The 25721-nt window shown below is 40.8% G+C and overlaps 1 protein-coding gene across 1 annotated transcript in view; it reads left to right on the top strand.

Moving 5' to 3' along the window:
• The window catches only part of doc2b (double C2-like domains, beta), a gene marked incomplete at both ends in the record, with an annotated part of 105571 nt that overhangs the window by 42279 nt on the left and 37571 nt on the right, over positions 1-25721 (top strand). The window contains 2 exons of the mRNA XM_079170994.1: positions 9138-9217; positions 20930-20953. Coding sequence (XP_079027120.1) covers positions 9138-9217; positions 20930-20953 — 104 coding nt within the window. The remainder of the gene's footprint in view (positions 1-9137; positions 9218-20929; positions 20954-25721) is intronic.

Below are 25721 nucleotides of genomic sequence, written 5' to 3' on the forward strand. Positions count from 1 at the left end.
ACTGAATCAGCTCCGTGGTTAAGAGCGAAAACAAGTTGAACAACAACAACAACGTCTCTTACAGAAGCCGTCATCCCCGTGAGGATTTTCAACTCTAATGAGAGGCACATTATGGGATGCTGGCATGCAATCTTAATTGTTCATTCAAGCACTGCATAAGCAGACGGATTAACACTTTGGTCCCTTGACACAACTTGTCCCACAACAGAAGTGCGTCGGGTGCGACCCGCTTCCCAAAACGGTCCCATACAACAGAACTGCATTATCAATAACATTTAGAGGGAAACACATTTTCTCCCAGATCACAGTGCTTATTGCCTTATTCTAATTTAGGTCCTCAACTCAGATAACATAAAAAACAAACCAATTTTAAGCCAAACAATTACTAATACTAAACATAACATAAGTTGTTTTGTTCTGTTTTTGAACTATAACCCAGGAGAATGTGTGTTTCCCTCTAAAAGGTAATTGAGAATGCAGTTTAGTTGTATGGAAGCATCATTTTGTAGGAGACAGGGTTACACGAGCAGAACATCGAAGCCACGCTGAGGTTTGGATCGTGTCATCTCTGCTATTTGCAGAGGATGTTTGCTTAAAGCTTCCTCAGATTGTGAGTGCTGATGTTGCTCTGTTTCTCATGGATGTGAAAACTGGCTATTACTGTGCCAACATGGTCGCCACAACAGCTTCATTAATTGCTAAAATGTCAGGGCTGTTTGTGGAACAGCTTATTTTGGACTTTCTCTGTCCTAGTGGCTAAAAACAGAAGAACAATAACAGCAGCTTCAAGATCAGCTGAAAGCTAGGAAGTAGAGATGTAACGAGAACCGATAGCTCAGTAACAAATCAATTCTGAAAACAATTGAACATTCTGAAACGTGAAGGTACTCATTCTTTCTACAGATCTATAGGTACCGTTGATCAGGGCTCGTGATTAACGGCGCCCCATTGTCACGGGGACGATAGACAATACCCATGAAAATGCTACATTATAAACAACAATCTGCAGAAAGGAAGCTCTCCTAAGATAAGACAAGAAAATGCGGGACTAATAAAGGATTATCTTATCTTATCTAGTTGACATTAGCTGTTTGCTGTTAGCAGCCGATGGGCAGTACAGTCCTGCTTGGCTAAATGTAGCTACAGTAACAGCCAACGTGCAGAGGTTGCATTAAGTTTCATCATGATGCGTTCATGCTCCACAAATGAGTATTGGGCTAAGGTGAGAGACTAATCTCATGTATATAATAATATAATGATGAATTTGTAAAAAAAACAATATACAAATAATAACAACTACAACACAAATAATGCTGATATTAATAGTCATAAAGGAGTGCATGTCAAAGTAAATGGTATTTATTTAGTTTTTTACCATGGTATCCAATTTGGAATCAATAATTGTGCTATTTCACTGGTTCATGTATTGACTACTAAATATCTGGCACCATGACACCCACACTATGATAAGCCATATTCTAAAGTGAAACCACTATCTGTATATAGTCTTTGTTACAGGGTGAACAACTACAATTTGTAAAAAATAAATTGAAGTGAAAGTACTGAAAAAGTTGTTTTCTTACGTCATGCACACTTTGAATTTGGCACATGGATTCAGTGATCACAAAGTTCATTTATCTATTATCCATTCTCATTCATTGCCTGCACAGTGATGTGAGAAAATTACAAGGTGTTTAACCTGCTTCTTCAGAATCCATTGCTTGGCACTCAATTCATGCCATTTGACTTTCAGCTATTTGGAGTTAATGGCATCCTAATTGCACTTCCATTCCACCTGAGCGAGCCCACAAAACGTAAATTGCTGTAGAGTTCACAGGGTGCGCCGATTATTTCCTGAAAGTGTTCGAGCCACAACTGCCTCCAGTTGATCCCTGCTGATCAATACTCTAAATGTCTGACACAAAAGTACAAATTTGCTCAACTGCCATCTTTAAATGCAACGTTGCATTTTAAGATCTTTTAAATGTGCATGTTTCTGCATGACTTGGCTCTCAGCTGGGAACTGCATATGCCGTTTTTGCCTGGAGGGAAGTAATGCAGCTCGCGTGATGCTCCTCCTAACGGAGCATTGTGGTGGCCACTTTAGCAGCAGCCATCACTCAGAAGAACCTCCTGTCCCTGTCAGCTGTGTCTCCTTCATTAGCTCTTTTAACACTATTATTGCCGAGAGAGCGAACCATTATTATAAAAAGCCCTCCGACATGTTCGACGGGCTGCTCAGCCGTGCTGTCACATCAAGCACAAATGTGTGAATGGGTATGTTACGCCCTTTTGACTGTGGTGGAGGCTCGGGGCTGTTTTCATTGCGATACCAGTTTTTCAAAAGCCGTACAAGTGCTCTTTTTGGACACCAAGTTTTTAAAATGTCACTTCATGCACAAATGAAGTGACAAATTGTGTGCTGTTTTTGCACCGAGCCGAGAATAAGATCAGGTTAATGTGCCTTGAGATTAGCCCAGACAAGCACTCCAAGCAATGGACACTACGACTTATATGGTCTGTTCATGGATTGGGAGGAGATGAGGGAGGAAATGGAGCTTTCCAAAGGCCTGAATCAACTGTGCCCTTCATTTTAGCATCATAAACAGTCTAAATGGTCAATGCAAAAACGCCAAGAATGACCTGCAGCAGCAAATGTCCCCCCCCCCTCCAGGATGTAACTCCAGAGCCTCAATCCATCGTTTTAAACAAAACAAATTGGTCGATATGTCGGCTTCAAAACCAAAGCCTGAGTTAACAGGCACAGAGTTCCCTCAGCACAAAACTCGTTCCACACAGCGGGAACAACGTATGTTGTACAATGTACCATGTGCTGTAAACATTTTAACGCCTTCTCTCAAAGCTCGTCATCCTTCGTTGCCTGGGAAACAATCACGTCACCTCATTCATCTCCTGCTTTTAATAACATATCTATCTGGAGCGTCACCCGATGTGCTTTTCAGTCTTTCAACATGTCAATTCAACGTAGTTACGAGCAGCCTGCTGCACTCTGCTCTCATATCAGGGAAGAGAAAGCGTCGGCCACATTCAGGGACATTCGAAGTCACTTTGTTTCAGAGTCACTCAGCAGCATCGAAAGAAAGACCCCGAGTACAAATAATGATTACGTTCATTTATCCCTTTCTTTGCCAGGAATTGTCATTTGCGATTCTTTGCAGAAAATTGGGTGATTACTGCTTTCAAGTAGCCACACAAATTGAATTACACCCATCACCTTTTTTTTTTCTTCTGAAAGTCACAGAAATTAGGATGCACAGCAGGACAGGAATATGACTCCACTGAAGGAAAAGATGACTCCACTTTATTATACTCCTGTAGTTCACAGCACTGTCACATCGTATTGAGCTGCACCCAGCAGATATCCAGATGGCTCGTGCATCTGCAGTGCAAAATAGTTCCAAGCAGCTCCTCCACAAACTGCCTCATAGAATCCTACTGTTGCCCTGAATACACAGATGAACACAGGCAACGTTACAGTAAATTCATGGCAGGACAGAACTATGCCTCGTTCCTTTATCCCCCCAAAAAATGTTTTAAAGTTTGCCTGTCCTTTGTTATTGTGGTGACACCAGCTAAATATGACGAGTCGAGGCCCAGGATATATTAACTACATGGAAACAGATGATCCTCTATGACGACCCATAACGGGAGCAGTCGAAAGAAGAACAACAAAGTGTTGCCATATAACAGTCATAAGTCGACAGCACAAGTACATTTCAAACAACAACAAGTCCACTGATTATATTATATTGTATAATATATATTACAGTGGCCGTTTACCTTGCTCGACAAAGTCTGCAAGCTATCCGAGTTCCGATTCGTGCTCCGATGAATTTTAAAACCTTTTTCTGAAGACTCATACGTACTGACAGAAGGGAACATTTGAACGAGGGTTTATTTCAGATCCATTACAACGTGACGGCCAGGCGGCAACCTCCAGATCTAAAAAAGTGAAGCCAATGCGAAAGTGCCTTGAACTTGCATTCTCTCTACTGTCCACCAGGGGGCGACTCCTCTGGTTGTATAGAAGTCTATGAGAAAATGACTCTACTTCTCTCTTGATTTATTACCTCAGTAAACATTGTAAACATGAGTTTATGGTCTCAATCTCTAGTTTCAAGTCTTCTTCAATACAGCATGATGTTCATTTAGTAAATGATGGTCCATTTAGAGTCAAACAGACCATAAAGCAGGGGATGCTTTAGGGGCGGGGCTACACAGTGATTGAGGTAAATAACAAAATATCTATTCTAGCACTTTACGGCAAGAAAATGGCAAACACACATATTCTTACGAAAACGAAAACCGTGATATACACTTAAATGATATCGGAAGTTATAAAACATGCCATGGCAACATAAATATATTTTCGCAATATAAATACATGAATGGACAAATGATGAATTGGCTCTTACAGATATATTTTCTGTTCTTAAAGAAAAACACCGTCCACATCTCTGATATATTTACAGCCTTTCAACTAGGACTGATGTTGTGCTCATCGACTGCTGTTTCCCCAGTTAGAGAAACAATTGACAAATTAGAGCTTTGTAGGTCAAGAATAGGGGCATCATTGCCCTGTGCCAGAGCCAGAATCAATCCTGGCCCCCACTGGGCAGCCCAAACATGAACACAATGTCAGACTTCGTAACAGAGTGAAAACAACACAGCAGATCAGTCTGATTATCAGGGCTAAGATGAAACAGTGGTGGGGGATAAAATGTAATGGTTCATTAAAAAGGTTTTACCTCCTGGGAGCAAGACCATGCTCAGTAAATTATATATAAATATCCATATTAGATTGTTCTTGTTGTCTTGTGCACAAAGCTAGAGGGATCCTCTGAGGAGCGTGAATGTGCTTTGTAAATATGGCACTTTGACTTCCTGTAGTCTAAGGAAAGGTTTTGGGGTCAACAAAAGGCGCATCCTCTGTGGATCATTCAAGCAGAATTTCAAGGAAATCTGCACAGCATGTTACATCTTTAGGCCTTGCTGTTAGTCACATGGTCCAACTTTTTAAGAAATTCTTGTTTTTTCTCCAGTTAAAATATCATTGTGCTGCCAATTCTAGTTGGCTTTCGGGTTTAGGTTAAGCTATGAAGAAGGAAATGGAAAAGGATTGGTCCTGGTTAAGTAAAGTGAGACACAAATTGATGGGAAACAAAATCTGACACACCAGGACTCCAAACGAGCCTTGGATTTGGTGAAGCTCCAAATGTTTCCATACAATCAAATTATATTTTCGAGGATATTCTGGATGAAACTTGGTTGCAGACTGTTTAGAAGCTGCACTGAGCAGTTTTACACCAAGTAGCAGCAAACCATGACTGAGCACAGTGATGGTTAAACTCTGTAAAACAAAACCCATATATCATGTGTCACCATCAGCACAACAACGGGCAGCAAACTAAATGTTTCCTTCGTCTTAGTGCCTGTTGGGGGTGGAGGTGGGGAAGAGGAGAGGAGCATTGATTCATTGCCGTTTAGGAGACTCATGACTACTCGAATCACAAACAGAAACTTGATTCCAAACTGAATGTTTTGGAAGTGAGTATATTTAGGGGTACTAATGTCAATGGAGATCCTAGTTCAAGACCTCAGTGTGGCCTGGTGGTTAAATCAGCCATATCCTGTAACTCATCTATTTTCTGAAAGTCTGGATGACTTTGGGTTCATTAAACTGTGATGAAATAGCTTTCTTTATTCCACTCTACATGTACTTTATAAACTAATTCCCTCTGCTGCCATAAAACTGTCACATTAAAAGAAAGATTATCTATTCGGTTTCCCACTCTTTTCTTTACTTTAAAATAATTAAAGGGGACATTAACTGCTCCAGAATAATTTTGTTTGAAAACTGTAACTCACAGACCAAAGCTCCTTTCAAAAATCTATTCACTCCTCACAGCTGTCAAACCGCCCTCGAGTGAGACACCAAAGCTTTGCTCTTCCCTGGATTGGAGCTCCTGTTTGGTCCTTAGCTAACCTCTTCTGTGCTGCTGATCCCACCGCCGCTTCAAACACCTGTAAAACCACTGAGCTTTCTTCACTCAAATGGTTTTACCTTCAGTGCCAGTGAAAATTGTAATACTTCCAGACACATGAGTGCACTAAAACAAAATGTGTTTTTTAGTGTGCCTAAACCAGGCGGCAACTTACAGGTCTGAAAAGTGAAGCCAATCCTGAAGAGCCTTAAACCTGCATTCTCTCTAGTGTCCACCAGGGGGCGACTCCTCTGGTTGTATAGAAGTCTATGAGAAAATGACTCTACTTCTCTCTTGATTTATTACCTCAGTAAACATTGTAAACATGAGTTTATGGTCTCAATCTCTAGTTTCAAGTCTTCTTCAATACAGCATGATGTTCATTTAGTAATTGATGGTCCATTTAGAGTCAAACAGACCATAAAGCAGGGTATGCTTTAGGACGGGGCTACACGGTGATTGACAGGTTACTACCATGACTTTGTCCAGTCTGGGACTCGGCTTTGAACTCAAACCATTTCACAGTGTTTTCAGTTCATGAAAGTTAATGGTCGCCTTTGGTCCTAAAAATGTCTTATTTAGCGTTTGGTTGCTCCACCCTCTCGTGTCACTTCTAGTTGCAAAATATCAAGATGGCGACGGCCACAAACCAAGATGGCGACCACCAATGGACTAAACCGTGCCAAACCATTACGATAGTGGTGTCACGTCAGTGACATTTTTGGAAGACACTGATAAATGACCAGAAAGCACTTTTATGTGTGCTAAATTTAACGGTAACCAGTTGACAAGATATTTCACTCTGAGAAACAAATGCCATCTTGATTGTAGCGCTACTGGAAAAAACAGGTAATCAACAAAGTCATTGGAATTCATCCTCTCGGCACCATGAACGTCTGTACAGTGTGTCACAACAAGCAGTTCAATAGAGATATTTCTGGACCGAAATGGTGGACAGACCGACCAAAATAAAAAGCCACTGCTGGATCTTCCCACATTTCATTGCTCATCTGCTACATATGAGCCAATTCTATTTGGAAGTTCTTCAGATGAGTTAAAGCGCGGAGGAGGTGGTGATTACAGTATCCATAAGTACAATTACAAATCCATAAAATTAATGGTGTTTTCATGTAAATATCAAAGTGTGAATGAAGCAACAAGTGGGTGTTATTTGGTACCAACAACAAAATGCTTTAGAACCGGAGAAGCTTTTTGAAGCCCACACATTTCTTCTCTTTAATATCGTGGTTGTTGAAACGCTTCCATACTGACAACATTTCATCGATCCAGGAAATGAGAGAGACCAATGTCACTTTGATATTTTGAAGGGACAAAGGATGAGATCACGCCATGAATTGTTTCCGTTCACTACTCTGCACTGCAGCGCTTCAATAAAAGATAGTCGCCTCTGAGTTTAAAGAAAAGCCGGTTAATTAGATCAAGCAGAGGTGAAGTGGGTCTCACTTTAAGCCCGGGGTTCAAACAATGCGCAGTGGAACACCTCAAGCGGGGAAAAAGGTTGCAATGGAGATAACGGAACCTCTAATTCTAGAATAAAAATTTCTGATCAAAGAAAACACAAGACTATGAAAAACATTCCGACCTACTTAAAATTCTACAACGGATCTCAACTCAAAGTCCATAATCTTCAGAAAATCTTAACCAATATACTTTTATCTGTCCGTCTCTGCTTCTTCCTGCCTCGTCTCACAGTCACTTATCTGACTCGGCCACCATATGAATGCTAATTTCATCTTCTGATAAAATACTATTGCCAAAGCCTTTTTAACTTGATCTAATCTATTCGATTTGTTTGATGATAAAATGCCTTTAGCCTATTTAAAAATGTAACAATCGAATTATGTCCATTCATTTTTCCGATTTGACGACTTAACATTTGCACTTGTGCCGCCCACTTGAAGAGAACATGCATCAATTATTTTTAGTGCACTCGGCAGCATCATGCCAGAGTGTGTATTTCTTTTTCACACATAGTTTCTTAACCCTTTCCTTGCGCTTGTTGCTCTCCATCTTGAGTATTGTAGACAGTGAGCAGAATATGAGCTATATGAGCAACAGGTTGGGTCGGTACAGGAGTACCGGCCCAAAGGGATCTTTTTCCAAAGTCTCCCGACTTCCTCTGAAGGCCAGACACGATATTAAAAACACAGTTTTTTTAAGCACTGATGGTGCTTGGATTTTGAAACATCCAAAATATACATTTAGGTGTTGATTTGACTCCTCTGTCTATTTGCATCTGTAGATTTCTCCTAAATTCACCAAAAGTTATTAGATAAAGCATGAGTTGCATATTTTAAAATAACATTTCAGAAAACTTGTAATACAATAAATCATCCTCTTAATGTGAGTAATGAAGTGGTGAAGTTTCATGGTGATATCTATGAGTTCATGTTGTGACCCTCTTCACCTGTAGAGTCTCTAAATGTCTGTAATTGAACTAAACGTCTCTCTAAAGGATGTTTTCTCTAAATGAGTTTGTTCTCAGACTCTGATCCAGAAATCTCCACTTCAGCAGCTCTTACATACACCAAACGTTACACTTTCACTCCTCTCTATGTGCTGAAGGTTAACACAGAGGGGTTTGTTCACACATCACTCAGAGCCTCATTTATACGACATTTAGTACTAAAAACATGGCGATGATTGCCATTTTATGTCTGTTGGCAGTATTTTACTGATTTATGGAGTGATATAAAGAAATATTTAAAATTCCCTCTGTAAAAACCTTTGACTCTAATATGTGAAGACAATGAAACAAGAACTATGAAGCTGGCTTCATCCAACGTTCAGATTTCTGTTCTTCAAATGTGTTTAAATTTGCACAGACACTGCCTCATTTGCATATTTAAACATACATTATCAGAAAACTTAATGTATTCAGGGACATGTGTTAATCAAGACTTTACACCACAAAACTCCTCTCACCAATTTTGTAAATGTCCATTCCTTGTGTGATTATTTCTATTACGATATTTCCCATCGGGACTTTTCTCTCAAACAATGAAAGCGGACCCGTTTGGGTTTCTTCTCTCCCCAGCTAGCCTGTTGTTGTGTTGTGTCACTAATTTATTTTCCTCTCTCTGTCTCCGTTCTTCTTCTCTGTCCTCACAGCTACATTGGGGACCTTGGAATTCAGTTTGCAGTACGACCAGGAGAACAATGCGCTGCACTGCACCATCAACAAAGCCAAGGTGAGTCCCCGTGACGGCGTTATTTTTGCAGCTTCTATTAACATCAAATGTTTGTTCTTGGATATACTTTATGTATACAAGCGTTCAGAGCTGTTGCTTTGGATTTAGCTAAACTGATCCCAAATGGCCACATTCATTGAGTTTTATTCATTATTGACTGAGCAAACGTCTGTCGCTTCCTCGTTAACGAGGCGCTAAAAAGGCCGATCAACATTAACCAAGTGACAGTTTTTCAATACGTTTTCAAATTCAATAACTGTCAGACATGAATATATTAGCAGCAGCCTACTCTCGTGACAACCTACACGTACTGGCAAAAAGGCTGTGGAACAGCGACTTAACACGTCCCACTGTTCTCTCTGTGAGAGAGAGATTACCAATAATGAATGCTTCCTGAGATGAAAATAGACGTTAAAGCGAACGGACCAAGAATGTGCACCCAAACACTTTAGTCTTAAACAAAGAAGCGTTAATAAGTAGGTTTCATATTAAAAGTGACTCTAAGGTGACTCACTGGTGAATAAAGTTCAGCATCTAATATTTCTGGAATTGGTGGAGACCAAACCAGAGCTGAAAGGAGAACGAATGTTGGACAGACTGTACTGTAAAATGTCAAACGGTGACCGAGACCTGAAGCTACCTACACTGAAGAGAGGCCTTTATTAAAAAACAGGATATTATGGGAGCGGACCTTTAGGTTTCATTTCCTCTCTTTTTTTCTGTATATTTCATCACACTGTAGTGAGAAGACCATCTGTTCCTGTTTGAAGTGTTAATTTGCCGGTACTGTTGTACAATTTCTTCAATCATTTCCATTCGTACAACATGTAGTAATCTTTCCATAGTCTCTCAGCTGGTTGAGGAGTTTCTCTTTTGATCAGGAACTCTGTTCTTCTCACTCATTAATTAGCTCCAATCAGATCTCTCTCGTCTTTCTTTCTCTTGTCAAGAAAACTCAACCCTTACTGCAGAAAGTGTTTAAAATGTAACGCCCACCAGCACAAAGCCAACGTAAACTGGAGCTCAACACAACACATTATTAATAAATGTTATTGTCTTATTCTCGGTTTCATAGGAGATCATTATTACATTATAACAGACATTTTTCAAGTCTATTTTTGTTCCATAACGTAACTTTTCATGACTGTGGTGTTTCAACTTTCAGCCAATCACACGCCCCCATGTGTTATGAAATGCTACCGGATTAAGCCATATGGAGCAGCAATACAGTGCTGGAGGGATGACGTAGTTTTGTTTGGCCAACCCTGAAAATTACCTCAACGAAACGGGGCCGGCTGTAGACTGCTTTGAATGGGGGGGGGGGGGGGGGGGGCAGTAAGACATGTTGGTTCGTCACCAATGATTAGTGTTGATATGAATGTTTTTTAGGACTGTAAACACTGTCGTATGCTTTAATCTAAAGCTATAATTAAGAGGCTTTCCACAAGGATATGGAAGAAGCAGCAGGTGGGGAAAAAGTCACCAGTTATGGGGGTCCGGGGGGCATGCAACTCTCCGTGAAGTCGGTGACTTCTGTCTCATTTTAATGCCACTATTCCACCATATACACTTATTTAGATTATTACAAAGTTGATAATGACATCCCGGCAAAAGCGAGAGCTTTACCGAGCGTCTGGATGGTTCATCATCACAACACGAACACCACAAATCAGCACGCAAACACAGATGGAGTATGAATTGTATTCATGCATATATATTTTTTTAAATGTACACATTGGAGTTCACTTGCAAACTTAAATTATTAATGCTAATATTCAATATGTGTTTGTGGTAAAGTTAAATTGCCATGACAATACATTTTTTAGGTCATTATTAGCTATTACAATGCAAACTGTAAATCAAACCCAAAATGTAAATGTTTCAGTTTCTCATTCAAGTTCTATTTTGATCAAATAGTTCACATAGTCTGACTGTATATCACCACATCAGAGTAGATTCATGTTGTAGCTGAATCAATACTGCCTACAGGCTTCCTCTGGACATTAGACAACCAGATTAGCATTGATGAATTGTTCAGTAAATACTTAATCTAAATATCTAGCATATTGGGGGGGTGGACTGCAATTACAATCCATATCTAACTTTCAATCATTTTTATGGAAGACAACACAGTAAAAAGGAGTCCAGGGGGTGTTTACCTCTCTGATTCCCTCTCCTGTGTTTGTTATGATGAAGTGGTGGCTCTGACAGCCGTGGCTGCCGTCAGCAGCTATAACTCTTCCTATCTGTCTGCCTGAATAGCTGCTAGTGAGGAAAGTGGGCATCAGAGGAGCCGGTCTTGGCAGCAGTGTTGGACAGCAGAGTGGGCATCACGCCATCTTGATTTATGATGGTTATTTTCTATACTGCTCTGCTTCCTGCCTTCGACTGCTGCCTAGCCAACCAGAAGAAGAAAAAAAAAAAATGTACATACCCATTTTCAGGATTTAATTTGAGGGTTTTTTTCTGTTGCTTTTGCCACCAAAAGCTGCAGTAGTTTCAATAATAACTGATTGAGTACCTCCGTTAAGCATTCCTCTGATTGGATCTTATAGATCCGGGCTCTGAAGAACGGGAGAAGGTTAAACACTAGATTCTGATATCGGCGCTGGTTAGAGTGACGGTGTGCAGTGGGGATTGGGTTTTATAATAATGAAGCATTGATTGCTCAAATTTACAATGCTTACATGACCATAGCCCCAATCATAATTGGTTCAAAGAAAATAAGTGTTACGCATTGCAGAAATTGACAAAAGAAGTCGCAAATGACCACTGAATTGAATAAAAATAAAAGAACAACACGTCTTATTTCTAATACAACTCTGCCTGCTTACCTCACATTGACCTTCTCCAACTAACAGTGAAGCTCAGCCTATCTGGAAAAGAATACATTGCAGTTTTTGACAAACAGAAACTGCAAGAGTGAATTATTTTGCGACACAAATGTTTCCAAATGTTAAAGTATCAACATTCAATTGAAATCTTGAGAGTGATCATTCTTCTTTCAGTCCGATTCCTCTTCATTTGGTAAACTAATTTCTATTAGAAATAGTCTAAAGTAGTTTTTTCTAGTTTTATCAACACTATTGGCCCCAGTGCTCTGTAGTTTCTACAGCTCCCTCACTCTATATTTATCCTGTTTAGAACACGCAGTGGAACAGGGACCCTTGAACTCCGACAACATTTCCAGCCTCTCAATGGACGTTTTTTTTGGAGTCTTTTTTATTCCATGTATTCTTCTTCCTCGTCAAAAAAACAATACAAGTGGACCGCTCCATCCCGAATCCTCCAGATTTTTTAAATCTTTCTGCTAAACGACTGACCCCCGAGAACCACTAGGAGCCTTTGACATGTTAAATCTATGGAGTTCCCCTCTGAGGTGAAGTCAAACTACCAGTGTACTGTGTTTAAAATATGCATGTAAGGAAATAATTAATACACCTGGTGAAAGTTAGAGAGAGATCATGAATGTAGCTTTAAAAATTACATGCATTACGTGCATTCTATCTTCAGAATTGACCCTTATGACATGCTTCCAAAACGCTGCCGCCAGATTGCTCACCGGGACAAATCGACGGTCTCATATCACCCCCGTACTCAGATCTCTCCACTGGCTCCCTGTAGCATTCAGGATACACTTTAAAATTCTCACTCTCATTTACAGAGCACTACACGCTCAGGCTCCTACGTATGTAGCTGATCTACTTCACCCCTATTCACCCGCCCGCGCTCTCAGGTCAAACGCTTTAGCTCTTCTGTCTGTCCCACGCACTCTCGCCTTAAGACCCGTGGTGACCGAGCTTTTTGAGGCAGTAGCCCCCGAGGCTGTGGAATGCTCGGCCTGCACCTCGACGCTTTCGGAAAATCAGCTCAAAACTCACCTCTTTAGACTGCCGTTTGGGTAAAACCCATGCATGTCCTAGACCTGCTTTTAAACTATGTTTTAATTTTGTATTTTCTGTGTTTATGTAAATTATTGGCCCTATGGTCACATTGTGTTTGTAATGTTGCCCTGTTAAGCACTTTGTGCTGTCTGTAAAAAGCGCTTTCTAAATACATTTTACTTCCTTACTTCCTCTTGGTTAATTCATCAAGAAGTATATTATGTATTTCAGTATTAGGACAATGCTGTATCTGACTCTAAAAACTAAAAAACATTAGTTTAAACTACTTTTACTAAAACTACATTTAACTGTCTTGGGGACTTGAACTCTTGACTGATGATTATTGGGATTACTGGAGGTCCATTTCCACGACGTCATGCTGAGAGCATGAATAAAGCTCTGGTTCTGCAGCTCGATCCAGCAGAAACCTTCACATCTTATACATTTTAATGTGTCCAAGGCCCTTCACTGCCCCTTCATTCACCCACCTAGCACAACGGACAAAATGCTACCTACATCACTGCCCTTCAATCAGGCTGCCAATCACCACATATGTATTTTCACCCGTTCTCATTTTTCTTTTCCGCTCTGCTATTACAAAAGGTAATTATATATCATTTTTAGTCACTTTTCGTGTTTCTTTTTCATTTATTGTTCAAAGAGATGGAACGAGTAATTCATGTTGTTGTCATCACCGTACAATAACAACAGCACGACAGTGAGGCGCTTTTTTATTTTCTCATGTTCCTTGTGCCACTAAATCATTAACGCTCAGAGAAACAGGTGTTTGTGCTCATGCAAGAAGAGTGTAGTTGAACAATTTGGACAGCATTTGCATAAAGTAAGAGGTCTGTGGGGTTTTTTACCAACTGAACTTGGTAATCTACTTTGTAGAATTACTTTGTAGGTGGAAATGAAGGGCTTTGAGCCACATGACAACAGCCATAGACTCTCCTGTTCACAACTCATTAAATCCTTCACCTTGACATGTGAGAGCCAGAAGTATTTGATCATTATCTTTTATAGGTTTTTTTTAATGAAGGGTACTGTAATAAGGTAAAATAACTGCTGTTGAAATCATTTTTTCTGCTTGACACCATAAAACAAGACACTTGTCCTTTTGTGCAAATGATCTTTATCCTGTCGGGCTTTCTTTCTACCCTGCAGGTTAAAATCATGCGACTTATGTTGTCTTGAAGAGATATCGACTTCATCAAAGTGAGCTTTGTTTTATTTCCCCGCTGACATCCATCCCATTGAGCAAAATGACGGTTGGGGGACGAGAGCTGCTGCTGCTCGCTTGAACCAAAAGACATTACAGTGACATCAAATACCGCTTCAATTAAGCTCCGGGTGTGACCGCGAGATGTGTAGCTACAAGCGATGATGACTATCTTGGCATGCGTCAATCAAATATGCCATTATTAATAATGGTCGCCAGTTAATATTCCCTCATTATGTGAAGCGATTCTATTTAGATAAGTATGTTTTAATGAAACCTCGTTTTGTGTTTCAGAAACATTTAACCTCTTTGCTGCTGTTGATAGATGAATGAATATCCTTCCATTGTGCAGCATACATTAGCTTTAGCCTCCTGCTTATTTGTCCTGATTAATGATTTTGCTGGTAATAGTTGGTCTTTAGATATATTTTTTCTATCAATTTACAGAAATAATTTGGTGAAAAGAGTTTTATTTGTTATGGCAACGGCGACGCTATAGACGCAGCAGTCAGTATCTCAAATTAAATTCACTACATTCTTGTGTTTATTAGAGCGTATGGCATATGATGAGATATGTTATGTGGTCATATTTTACGTACAGTACAACAGTTTCTTATCTTTAAGGTAAAACACAATGCCAACCATGAAGATGTACTGTATTTGTTGCACTGTTTTTCATTGCATCTTCATACAAGTGGTTATGGGAGCTTAGGACCATTGTTATAGTGCTGACTAGAGTTCGGACTGTGCTAGAGTATGACTGCACTCTCATGCAAAAAAATAAAATCCAGATTCCTGCAGGTATTAAACCCAAGAAAATGGGAGATTTTAGTGAGAATTTCAGTGAAATAGCGGGATGTTAGTTCGTGCTCCGCATCATGAAAAAGTCTTTTTTTGACTGGAAACACAGACGTATTGATTTGAACCCTCTATCCCAATGTTTCCCAAACTTATTTTTCTGGGGATTCACTTTTTTTAAAATGACAAACCATCGCAACTCAATTCTTAATAGGCCCAGTTTGTGAGAATTTATGCTCTAATCTAATTCACGTTGAGACAGCAATCACACCTTTTAACCACCTTAAAAGTCTGTCCAACTTAAGAGAGCCTGGGCAGAAGTTGACGCTAATTTCGACTTATTCATCGACAAATAAACTGCAGACACATTGCAGACACACTGCAGCCTGTACTGCTATGTTCAAAGCTATAAAGTCACTGCTGACTTCACACACATCTCATACACTCGCTCTCTCACTGCTTGGAATTAATTGAGAAGCCTACATGACAGCTGATAATAACAGTAATTAGAAAAGAAAAAAGTACTTATTTTCATCCACATGAAGTTCACCGGCCACCACTACGTTTCTACATTTCAGGGTCAGACATTAACTTTTGTCAAGCCAAGTATGAAAGTCTTAACTCAGTTCCACCTTGCTAGCATCACTCCATCTATAACTTCACCCTCCGCACACGGCTGCTCTCAGCAGAAAGTGAATCCTGATGGCTTACATGATGGAAATAAGCCAATTTAGCTCCTCGAAATAGGCTTTAATTGATTTAAAAAGGGGGCACATGCATGTAGACGTTCAGAGAGACGGACACTTCCACAGAGTAGTTTCTCCTGGTGAGATTTTATTGAATGACTCAGAGTGTTTCCTGGTATTACAGCGAGGTTGATACTCAACAATGTCACTCGATTTTAAACCCAAATGTCATTTTTCTTTTGTGTCTCATTTGACACACTACATTTCCAGATGTAGCGGGATGTAGGGGTCAAGACAAACCGATGACTCATATTGTGGTTTCTCAGCTGTGCGTGGATGTCATAATTCAAGCCGAATCAACACTGAATACAGTCGTTTCAGCCCGATTCTCTCACTTTACAGCTCGCTCATCCTACAAAGGGAGCAGAAAATGAGAGGGCAGAGCTTAAGAGCAACAAAGTCAATAATGAATTGTGCGAAAAGACTGAGATACCTAAATTCTGTAATTAATTTGGTGCCTCATTATCGTGAATGTGCCAATGAAGATCAAGGTGCTGGTGCTCTGCAGGCTGTTTGCTACTCGGTGTCACTCAGCCACAGGGGAGTTGGTGTAATTGTTCACAGTATTTATATAGAAACAGAGTTGGAACACATTGCATTGAGAGCACCCATGAGCTCAACTGGTGGCAAGCGAGATTTCAAAATGATCTAAATGACTAAAAAGTGTGAAACAATTAGTGAGCAGCTGGTGATGGTCGAAGCAGGGATCGTCTCAGTTACCAGAGAGACAATGACTCAGCATCCTGGAAGTCCAGTTTGAGCAACTGATTCATGTGTTTAACGGCTTATGAGACACAAACACACTGCACGGCAACTATTCGACCGTTAGTCGCGTTGATCACGAGCTAAACGGTAGAAAAATACGTAGTTACGTCACAGAGTAACCACAATAAATGCCATTGCAGCAGCTCAATGGCATCTGAACTGCCACAAATTTAAATTTCTTAAATGTTCGTGTTATTCAACTGAGTTTAAACTGCATGTGAAAAACAACAGGGATTAATTGTGAAGCAATTGTGGCATATAGCATAGCGTCATCTCCTGCAAAATCCGTTCAGTTTCTCTGGTTCAATGTCACGATAGTTGACAAAATTAATTTATTTCCTTTTTTTACATATTTATTTATAATAGCTTGAAAATCAAAAACTGAAATGAATTTGCGTTCATTTATTTAACCGGGCACTACTGTTTCAGTTTTTACAATAACCCTGCTCTGAAGTGGATGCATGACATATTGGGCTGGTCCTGTGACTGTGTGAACAGACTGCATACAAATTTAACCGCAACGACGTGAACGGATGCAAAGACGTGTCCACACAAGTTGAAAAGGCTTCAACTCGAGTATGAAACCATCTCCTCGTGGAGGACGGTCGGCTCGGTGCCCTCCTGAAGAGGGCTTCAGTGTCGCACGAGTCCACCCTCTTCACTTCCTCTCCCGTCACAACAGCCAGGAGAGACAGTTCCTCCGGTAGTCCGCCACAAGCTCATCGGTTCTGCCGATACAGAGCTTCAGGTGATTGTCGCTCCATCAGTCCTCCGAGTGGAAAACAGCAGGTTTCTAACTGGAAACTACTCGCTGGAGTCGTACACGTCAAGAGAGACAATTTTCATTGCCATTCTGTTGCTAGGGCAACAAACATCATAACAGGAAGTACAAAGGGGCCCATCTACAATGTGTATGTTGTCAAGTTTGACATTAAATCCCTTCAAGGTCTTCACTGGATATATGTTGGCGGAGGCATTAAGCCGTGTGGCCGTCACGCTAATATTCATATCACATCCGTGTGTTGTACATTTAGTTTGCCTGACAAAACATCTGAGCTGGTTCGGCTCTCACAAGACTCCTCACAATGTAAGAGGACGACGAGTTTGTTCGTTCTTTATTCTCTTTATACTTTTATCACAATCCTGAGGCCAACCAACAATCTATAAGCTTCATTTTCAAGGTGTGCGTTCGCCACGTCTGTAGTTGTGGTTCTGCAAAGCGAGATAGGATTTTAGTTTGTTCTCGTCACATTATTTTCTGTGCATTTCATGCACTTTTGCATGTCTGTGCCTCGTGTCATATGCGACCCATGTCACATTTTAAGTAAATACTAGATTTGGACTTTTGTAAACTTCAGTGCGTAACGCTCGTGTTTAAATGGACTTGCTCCTCAGCCTTTCTGCAAATAGATCAAGAGATTACAAAGCTGCAGCAGATCCACCAGAAAGTGGCAACTGTAAGGCTCCGTTCTGCAAAATCATCTTTTGCTCAAACAGCTTTTTCACCTGAAATTGACTTTACGCCACCAAATCCTCAGTGTTCTAATCTCCTAGTTTACAATAAAAGCATGACTGATGTGAATCTACAAATCCTACAGACAAACATCAGCCATTCACCTTCTCCCTGTAGCTCGCCTCATGCCAACATAGAAAAAAAACCAGCATGTTCCATTTGAGATTTGACAGAGCAACACACTGAAGCTCCTCTCGAAGAGCTTTCCTCATGAAACGGCATCACAGCACCAACACAGTCTCTTGTCATTGCGCTTTGGTTCTGCTGCAGCTTTTTTTCCCCCCATGCCTCACCACATCGCCTCACAGCCATGAAATTATCTGAAGAACTCCTCGCTGCAGGAGGCCCGTCTGTATGGAAAGACGCTCCTCTGTCATTCTTCCAGTTACTCGGCTACATAAGTGTAGAACAATTACGGGCCAATTTACAATCCTACACCCCGCTCTAAAGAAAAGAAGAAAAAAAAGACGTTGTAGCTCGCTCACTCTGAATTTCAGCAGTCCCCCTCCAGCTTCATTAAAAACAAAGTACCAGCCTGTCAACCGCTGACAGGTGTTTGTGTGTGAGCCTCCAGTCTCCTGGACCTCGGACGCAGCCGCCTGGAAGCCACACAACACTCCGCTGGCTTCCACAACACTGCTCCTAAGTGGTTTCTGACTTTGCTAATTTGTTTTTCTTAGCTTCTAGCTGATCTGAGGCCTGTCTTATATATGTCCCTGTGTTGAGATGAAGCGGTTTCTAACTTATCTGTCACCTAGAATGACCCGTTTGGATTCTGTAGAGAGAGATGCACACGGCAATAAAACATGAACCAGTACCCTGTTTGAAATACAGTATACATATATATATATATTTCTCATTTAAATCCTCTCTATTGAGTGCAGTCATGCCTTGTCGTATCCTCCCCGTCATCCCTCGAATAATAAAAGATAAAAAGCTGCGTGAAGAGTCTATTTCTAAGCACAGCACCTCCCTCCGCAGAGAAACGAGTTTCCTGCCCTTATCATTGAATCAGACGGCGGCTCACTCTTCAATTGCAGATCCAAGACCTGTTTATCCTGCACCGCCTACACTACAACCTACCTCAACACTCCACTGCAGTCTTTCATTCTCTTCCTTCTACAGCAGACTGCCCTTTCATTGCCCGCGACACCCACACATTCACAAACACACACGCACGCACACTGGCTCGGATTCTTAGAGATGTTTTTGCTCTTTTGTATTCATTATCCGTGTTTGTATCGGTTTTCATGCCGCTGGTTATACATTTACAAGGTTTCATATAACAACTTGTCTTCATTTTTAATCCCAGTAAAAAGGAGGACATCTTAAAAAAAAAAAAAAAAAGCTGAGAAACACTTTATTTCTATTGTTCAACTTGTCACTAAATATTGATGAAATGTCCAACAGACTTCCCCACGAGGCTATTCAGAAAGGATGAAGGGAGAAGCTGATGTGTCATGGCAACTGCAAAAATCAATTGTGATTCATATCTTATCTTATCTAACAGTTAATACTGCTGCTGCTGCCGCTGTCAAGTCCTGGACTAAACCATTCATTTGTCTGCCTTTTGTCCAAATAGCGTATTGTTAAGTTTGTGTGTCCTCAGCTCAACCTCTTCTACTCCAGCAGTCTTTACCACAAGACATTTCTGTCTTTTTAAAGGGGAGGGGGGTTGCTTTTTAAATTCCTCCTCAAAAAAATGCACTACAGGAGTGCATACTGTTTTTGTTTTGTCATGTTTTTCTTGTGTAGCACATGGGCTACATACACACAATTACACTTAAATCCGTTAAGTAACTTAAGTAAAACCTTTGACATTTAGAGATTTTTTTTATAAATTCCAAATTGCGATCGGATGGCGAGTACTTCCCTTCAGGAAACTGCTCACAAACCCCCTTCAACATACCTAGAAACACATCCTCTGAATGCCCTCGGCCTCTAGTTTGTGGTTGTAAAGTTTCATGAGGCTGTGATTATCCAAGAGGTCACAACAGGTCATTTTACACGGTGACGTCAGAGTTTCCACAAAGGGTCCATATAAAATGGCTACTATGGGGACTAACATCATTACACATGAACACAGATGGGCTCATTGGATCCACAAGAATGTCAAGAGTTTAGGGACCCCAGAATGAAGAACATCATTTTTAGAAAAAAAATAACACTTTTCCCACTTTTTTTGTGAAATGGCCATGCCGGCTAAATGTTAGTATTACAAAACAGAATAGACGCTAGCTGGTTAGCATGCTCATTTCAGTAGATACCTCTGCAACACAAAACAAACACGTCTGCTAGCCAGATCTTACACTTTGCACATATAAGGATGCCATTCATTTCTCTTTTTATAATCATTTTAGCATCTCGCCATGTGGAGGTGTTAACATTGTATGTGACTTGGACTTAGATTCTCTGCCTTTATCAGAGAATTATCATAAAGTGAAGTTAGCAAATCAAAGCTGGTTTTGTAACTCAGACTGGTTTTAGTGTGAACGAGTGAACAAACGAGTGGTGACGTTTTCTTGAAAATTACCGTGTTATACTTTGACTTTATCCACAGAAAAAAAACATTCAGCAGCGCTCGGAGCTGTGGAAAACAAACTGACACAGACTGCTTATTTTTATCGTTTGTCTTCTTGTCTTTGCATGTTTATTTAATTGCTTCGACTTTAATTTCACACGATCAATGTTATCTTTCTTCTTCTCCTCCACCTTTTTCCTCTTTTGCATGCTCTCATCGTCTCTGTGTGTTGCTGCTTTATGTGTGCTGGGGGAAAAAAACAGCTTCCTGTCCCCAGATACAAGAAGGTAAGTCGCTGAGATAAGCTCAAATCCCAACCAGTCCCTACTAATCAATACTTAGTGTTATCCAACCAACATCCAGACCCAGTGAACCCTGTAGAAACCATCCCCAACCCGTAGATAACCTCCTCTGTGTGTGTTATTCTGTTGGTCCCGTTCTCTTCTGGTCATAAATGTCTGCATGCTGTAAATAATTAATGTCGACTAATTAAAATCAAATAATTTAATAACAAATAGTGACAAGAGCGCGCAAAGCAATGCAGTGATTGATAACACTGGACCGAAAGGTCAACCAATTTACTGATTAATTAAAGGTAAACTCCTTCCATATACAAGATGCTGTTAGGCATCATGAATCAGTGTTGTTCAGGTAGTTAATTAGTTGTGCTAATTTATATTTTGGGTTTCACTGAAGTGAAATCCATTTCTTCTGCTTACAGTAGCCGTTTGTCCTGCCTTACCCAGAAAGCCCATTAACAATATTCTATCAAATTAATCTTTCAAGGTCACATTTAAAATCGTTCTTTGATTAACATATCAATCTGAAATAGATGATCAAATGTGTAGAAAACAGAGACCACTGCAATAGTTTACTAATGTAGATTTTGAAGATCTGCTGCTTTTAACAAACTTAAAAAGAAATTGCCCGTCTTTCTTCCACATTAATAGTAAATGTCATTTCTTACATCCTTTACTTTTTAATTAAAATCAGCTGCAGGGGGGTTACATCCTTTTGTCAGGTTTTGTGGCAATCACGTCTAAAAAGCTCAACGTGCCCAACAACTTGCGGCGCCTTCAAACTATGTGACGTCTTAATTTTTGGCTCATATATCCTCGTGCCAGTGACACTACGATGAGCACAAACACAGTTTAATCTGGATTAACACAGGTTTGAATGAGACGAGACGAGACAGAACTTTACTATTCCCGAGGGAATAGTTGTGCGGCAGTTGCAGCTCACAGCAGGAACATAGCAGTGCGAATAGTAAATGTATCGATGACGATGCCTGTCCTCTCACCTCAGCACAACAAACACCTTCATTTGGTGACAGAAATTTGCAAACTGGTGCGGACGCAAAAATAGACTTGCGCCCGAGGAAAACTGCATTTAACAAGCGTCTATGTTTGGCCGCTTCACCGAGAGGTACAAACAAAACATGCAGCAGCGGCCCGATGGCGAGCAAGTGACCCTGGCTGTTCAGAAGCTAGTTTAGTTCCCAGGCGACAAAAGAAAGAAAATCACAAATCAGCCCGTCTGCTGTATTCTTGCACAAAATCAATGACACGCCATCAGTGACGTGACTGACATTGAAACTAAGATTTCCCAGCATGACCCTGCAACACAGCCGCCCCCAACCCCCCCTCCTCCTTAAGCCTCTCGATCATCAACGTTGACATTCATCGGGGATGAATGGGACCCATCTGCCGGCTCTCCGTATTGCCTACTTCCATCCCTCCGCGATCGCCTCAAGTCGCCTTGACCTGAGCACCTCCACTGATCCCAGGTGGCCCCTGAGGCATTAACCCCTTCTTTAACATGACTGTGTCAGCTCCCTCTGGATGAGATCAATGCCCCGTCTCATCCATCCTGTTATCTGCTGCCCCTGGTGATTGATGCCCGCCCCCCCCCCCCCCCCCCCCTCCCCACCTGCCTGTTACCAGGCCAGTCAGATATGGTAATGAAGACATATGCCCTGGCTGAAGAAGAGGCTGATCGCACTGTGGAAAATAAGCACCCATGTGGGACATACAGCTTGGAAGATACACATGAATAATATTAACTCAAAATAAACTGAACATACATAAAATACTGTTTATGGATTCATGCATACATTTACTTTACAAATAGGGAGTATCGTAACACTTAAAATATGGACCTGTAAATTATAGATCTATGTTGTTTATTTACGAAAGGTGTGCAGTAAAAACATAAAACTACTGTAGCGTCTTAAATCATTACTAATGATGGCATCAGTGGCTTTTTGCAGTGGTGTTTCTCTCACTGGGAACAACGTAACACAACAACGTAACAACGTAACGCAACAACGTAATGCAACAACGTAACGCAACAGCCTAACGCAACAACGAAACGCAACAACGTAACGCAACAACGTAACGCAACAACGTAACGCAACAACGTAACGCAACAACGTAACGCAACAACCTAACGCAACAACCTAACGCAACAACGTAACGCAACAACGTAACGCAACAACGTAACGCAACAACGTAACGCAACAACGTAACGCAACAACGTAACGCAACAACGTAACGCAACAACCTAACGCAACAACCTAACGCAACAACCTAACGCAACAACGTAACGCAACAACGTAACGCAACAACGCAACGCAACAACGCAACGCAACAACGCAACGCAACAACGTAACGCAACAACGTAACGCAACAACGTAACGCAACAACGTAACGCAACAACCTAACGCAACAACGTAACGCAACAACGTAACGCAACAACGTAACGCAACAACGTAACGCAACAACGTAACGCAACAACGTAACGCAACAACGTAACGCATGCCACCGATGTATATGATGCAATTTGCTCTGATCGAATGCAGAAACGTCCACATTTAATGTATTTGTAGTTTGAGGAAAATATACAATGCCAACATATGTTCATGGCCCCTGGGCTGTAATATCATGATGCAATAACTATGTTGCAGAATGAGGATAATTCTTAAGATTTGACTCAAACTGTAAAAGCTTTGGACATCATTTGCATGATAACATTGTACTCACCAAAGTGGTGGCTGCGATCTGAACACATCACTGCTACACTAACAAAGTCAAATGGGTGAAGAAACACAAGCAGTCAGACAATTACACAGATTGTAAACGAGCTAACAGAATTCATCTAAATCACTTTGTTTAGAGGTAAAACTAAATAAAGCTAAACCTATTAATCCCTCATTGTACAAGAAGACTGTGTGCACACTACTCACTTAAACTGGCTTTTGTGTCTCATGCGGTCTAGTGTTTGTAAGTCTGTGTTTTTAAGGTCTGTTGCTGCGTATTTTATTGATTGTTCTGTTTTATGCTCTTATTTTTTATTCTGTTGTGATCTTGTTCATTAAACCTACTTAACTACAACGAAGGCAAGTCAAAGTTGATCCAGTAATTCTGGTGAAAGGTTTGAGTGATCATTTTACTACCCAGTTTAGTTTTCTCTTGCAAATACTTTTGGCTAACCCAGAGGTCATCTGACCTCATCTAGTCTCCATTTTTTAAATGATCTGCCGTTCAGATCTCAGCCCAAACTACAGAAATTACACCAAAGTAGTAACAACCAGAACGGTTTGAAATAACAACTCAATGAACTTACTTAGAGGACTATCCTGAACTAAAGACCTTAATGCCCTGGTGTTATAATTAGTGAGGCAATCAACCGAAAAATGTATAGCTCTATAACTTTACAGGCAGGGACTTTGAGTCTTTGTACTAAACTTAAAACAAATCAAGTTTTTAGTCATTTCCACCTCCAGTAGTTCTCTTAAGTTACGAGTACTGTACATGCACGGATGCGTATATTATATTTCTCCAACATAGTGACGTGTCATGTACTAAACATTCAGTGGTTCATACGATTGAGATCAGTAGATAAAGTCTCATATTCAAAGTTAATAAAGCTGCATGCATGCTTCCTGCAGTAGTTGAAAGTGGCTTTTGGCGAGCATACTCTGTTCATCATGATGTTTTCTGATCAACTCTAAACCGGACACCACTACACACTCCAACCCCACACACACACACACACACACATCCTCAGAAAGATGTCAAGGAAGCTCATCATCTCCCAAACAAAGGGAGCTCAACTTCATTTCACAGCATTTAAAAAGGAGCTGTAATGAGTGAGTATGTGTGAGATGGGAGGTGTGTGGATACACTGATGCATGTTGCCCATCTGCCTTTCGCAGTGGTCATTTTTTTTTCTCCCCTCCAACCCTCGGTAATTATGATCAACCGAGTATTCACAGGGCGCTCTCGCAATCAGCTGCATGACGCAGCTGTCTGTTCATTCCGGTCCAACCGCACAAAATGTGCCTCCGCTTAAATGATAGCTCAGGTGCCTGCCGGGAGGCAACAATAGAGGTAAATGAAGGCAGCACAATAACGCTCTCATGGAGCCGCCTCCATAACCAACGTCGTGAGGAAAATACAGGCGAAGAAAGTACGACGGAAAATCAGCAGGAAATTAAGGAGGAGCACAGCGGAAAATGAAAATCAATGAGCAAGGAGTCGCGGGGAAAGTTACAAGTTTAAGGTGCTGAGGTTTGTTTTTTGCACAGAGAAAAACAAACAAACACTTGTATTTCAGATCAAGCACGTCATGCAAAGCTGCATACGGTGCGTGTTTAGTTCACCCAGGCTCCCAGGATAAGGGAGGAGAAAATAAGAAACGAGATTGGGGAGAAAGGGTCACGGCTGGCGCTGAGATTGGAGTCGCAAAGTGAATGTTGACCGTGTTCTATAGTCTTATTTTCAGACAGCAGATTCCCGCTCCCAGCTCTGCCTCGCTCTTTTATTTTAATATTACCGTCCTCAGTGTGGCAGCAGACATGTTCTCAATACATGCATCTTTTATTTCTTTACAGTTTTTCCCTTTTATGGCGCAAACATTGAACATGAACCTTCAAGTAACTAAAATATTGTGTTTGACATTTAGCTTGTGCTGAATATTGAGATCACGATTATTTAACACAATTACTGAAATACTTTGTAAAGAGCAAAATCATGAGGTTAGATCTATGAAGAA

The sequence above is a fragment of the Pholis gunnellus genome, assembly GCF_910591455.1.
Source record: "Pholis gunnellus genome assembly, chromosome: 13".
Taxonomy (NCBI): domain Eukaryota; kingdom Metazoa; phylum Chordata; class Actinopteri; order Perciformes; family Pholidae; genus Pholis; species Pholis gunnellus.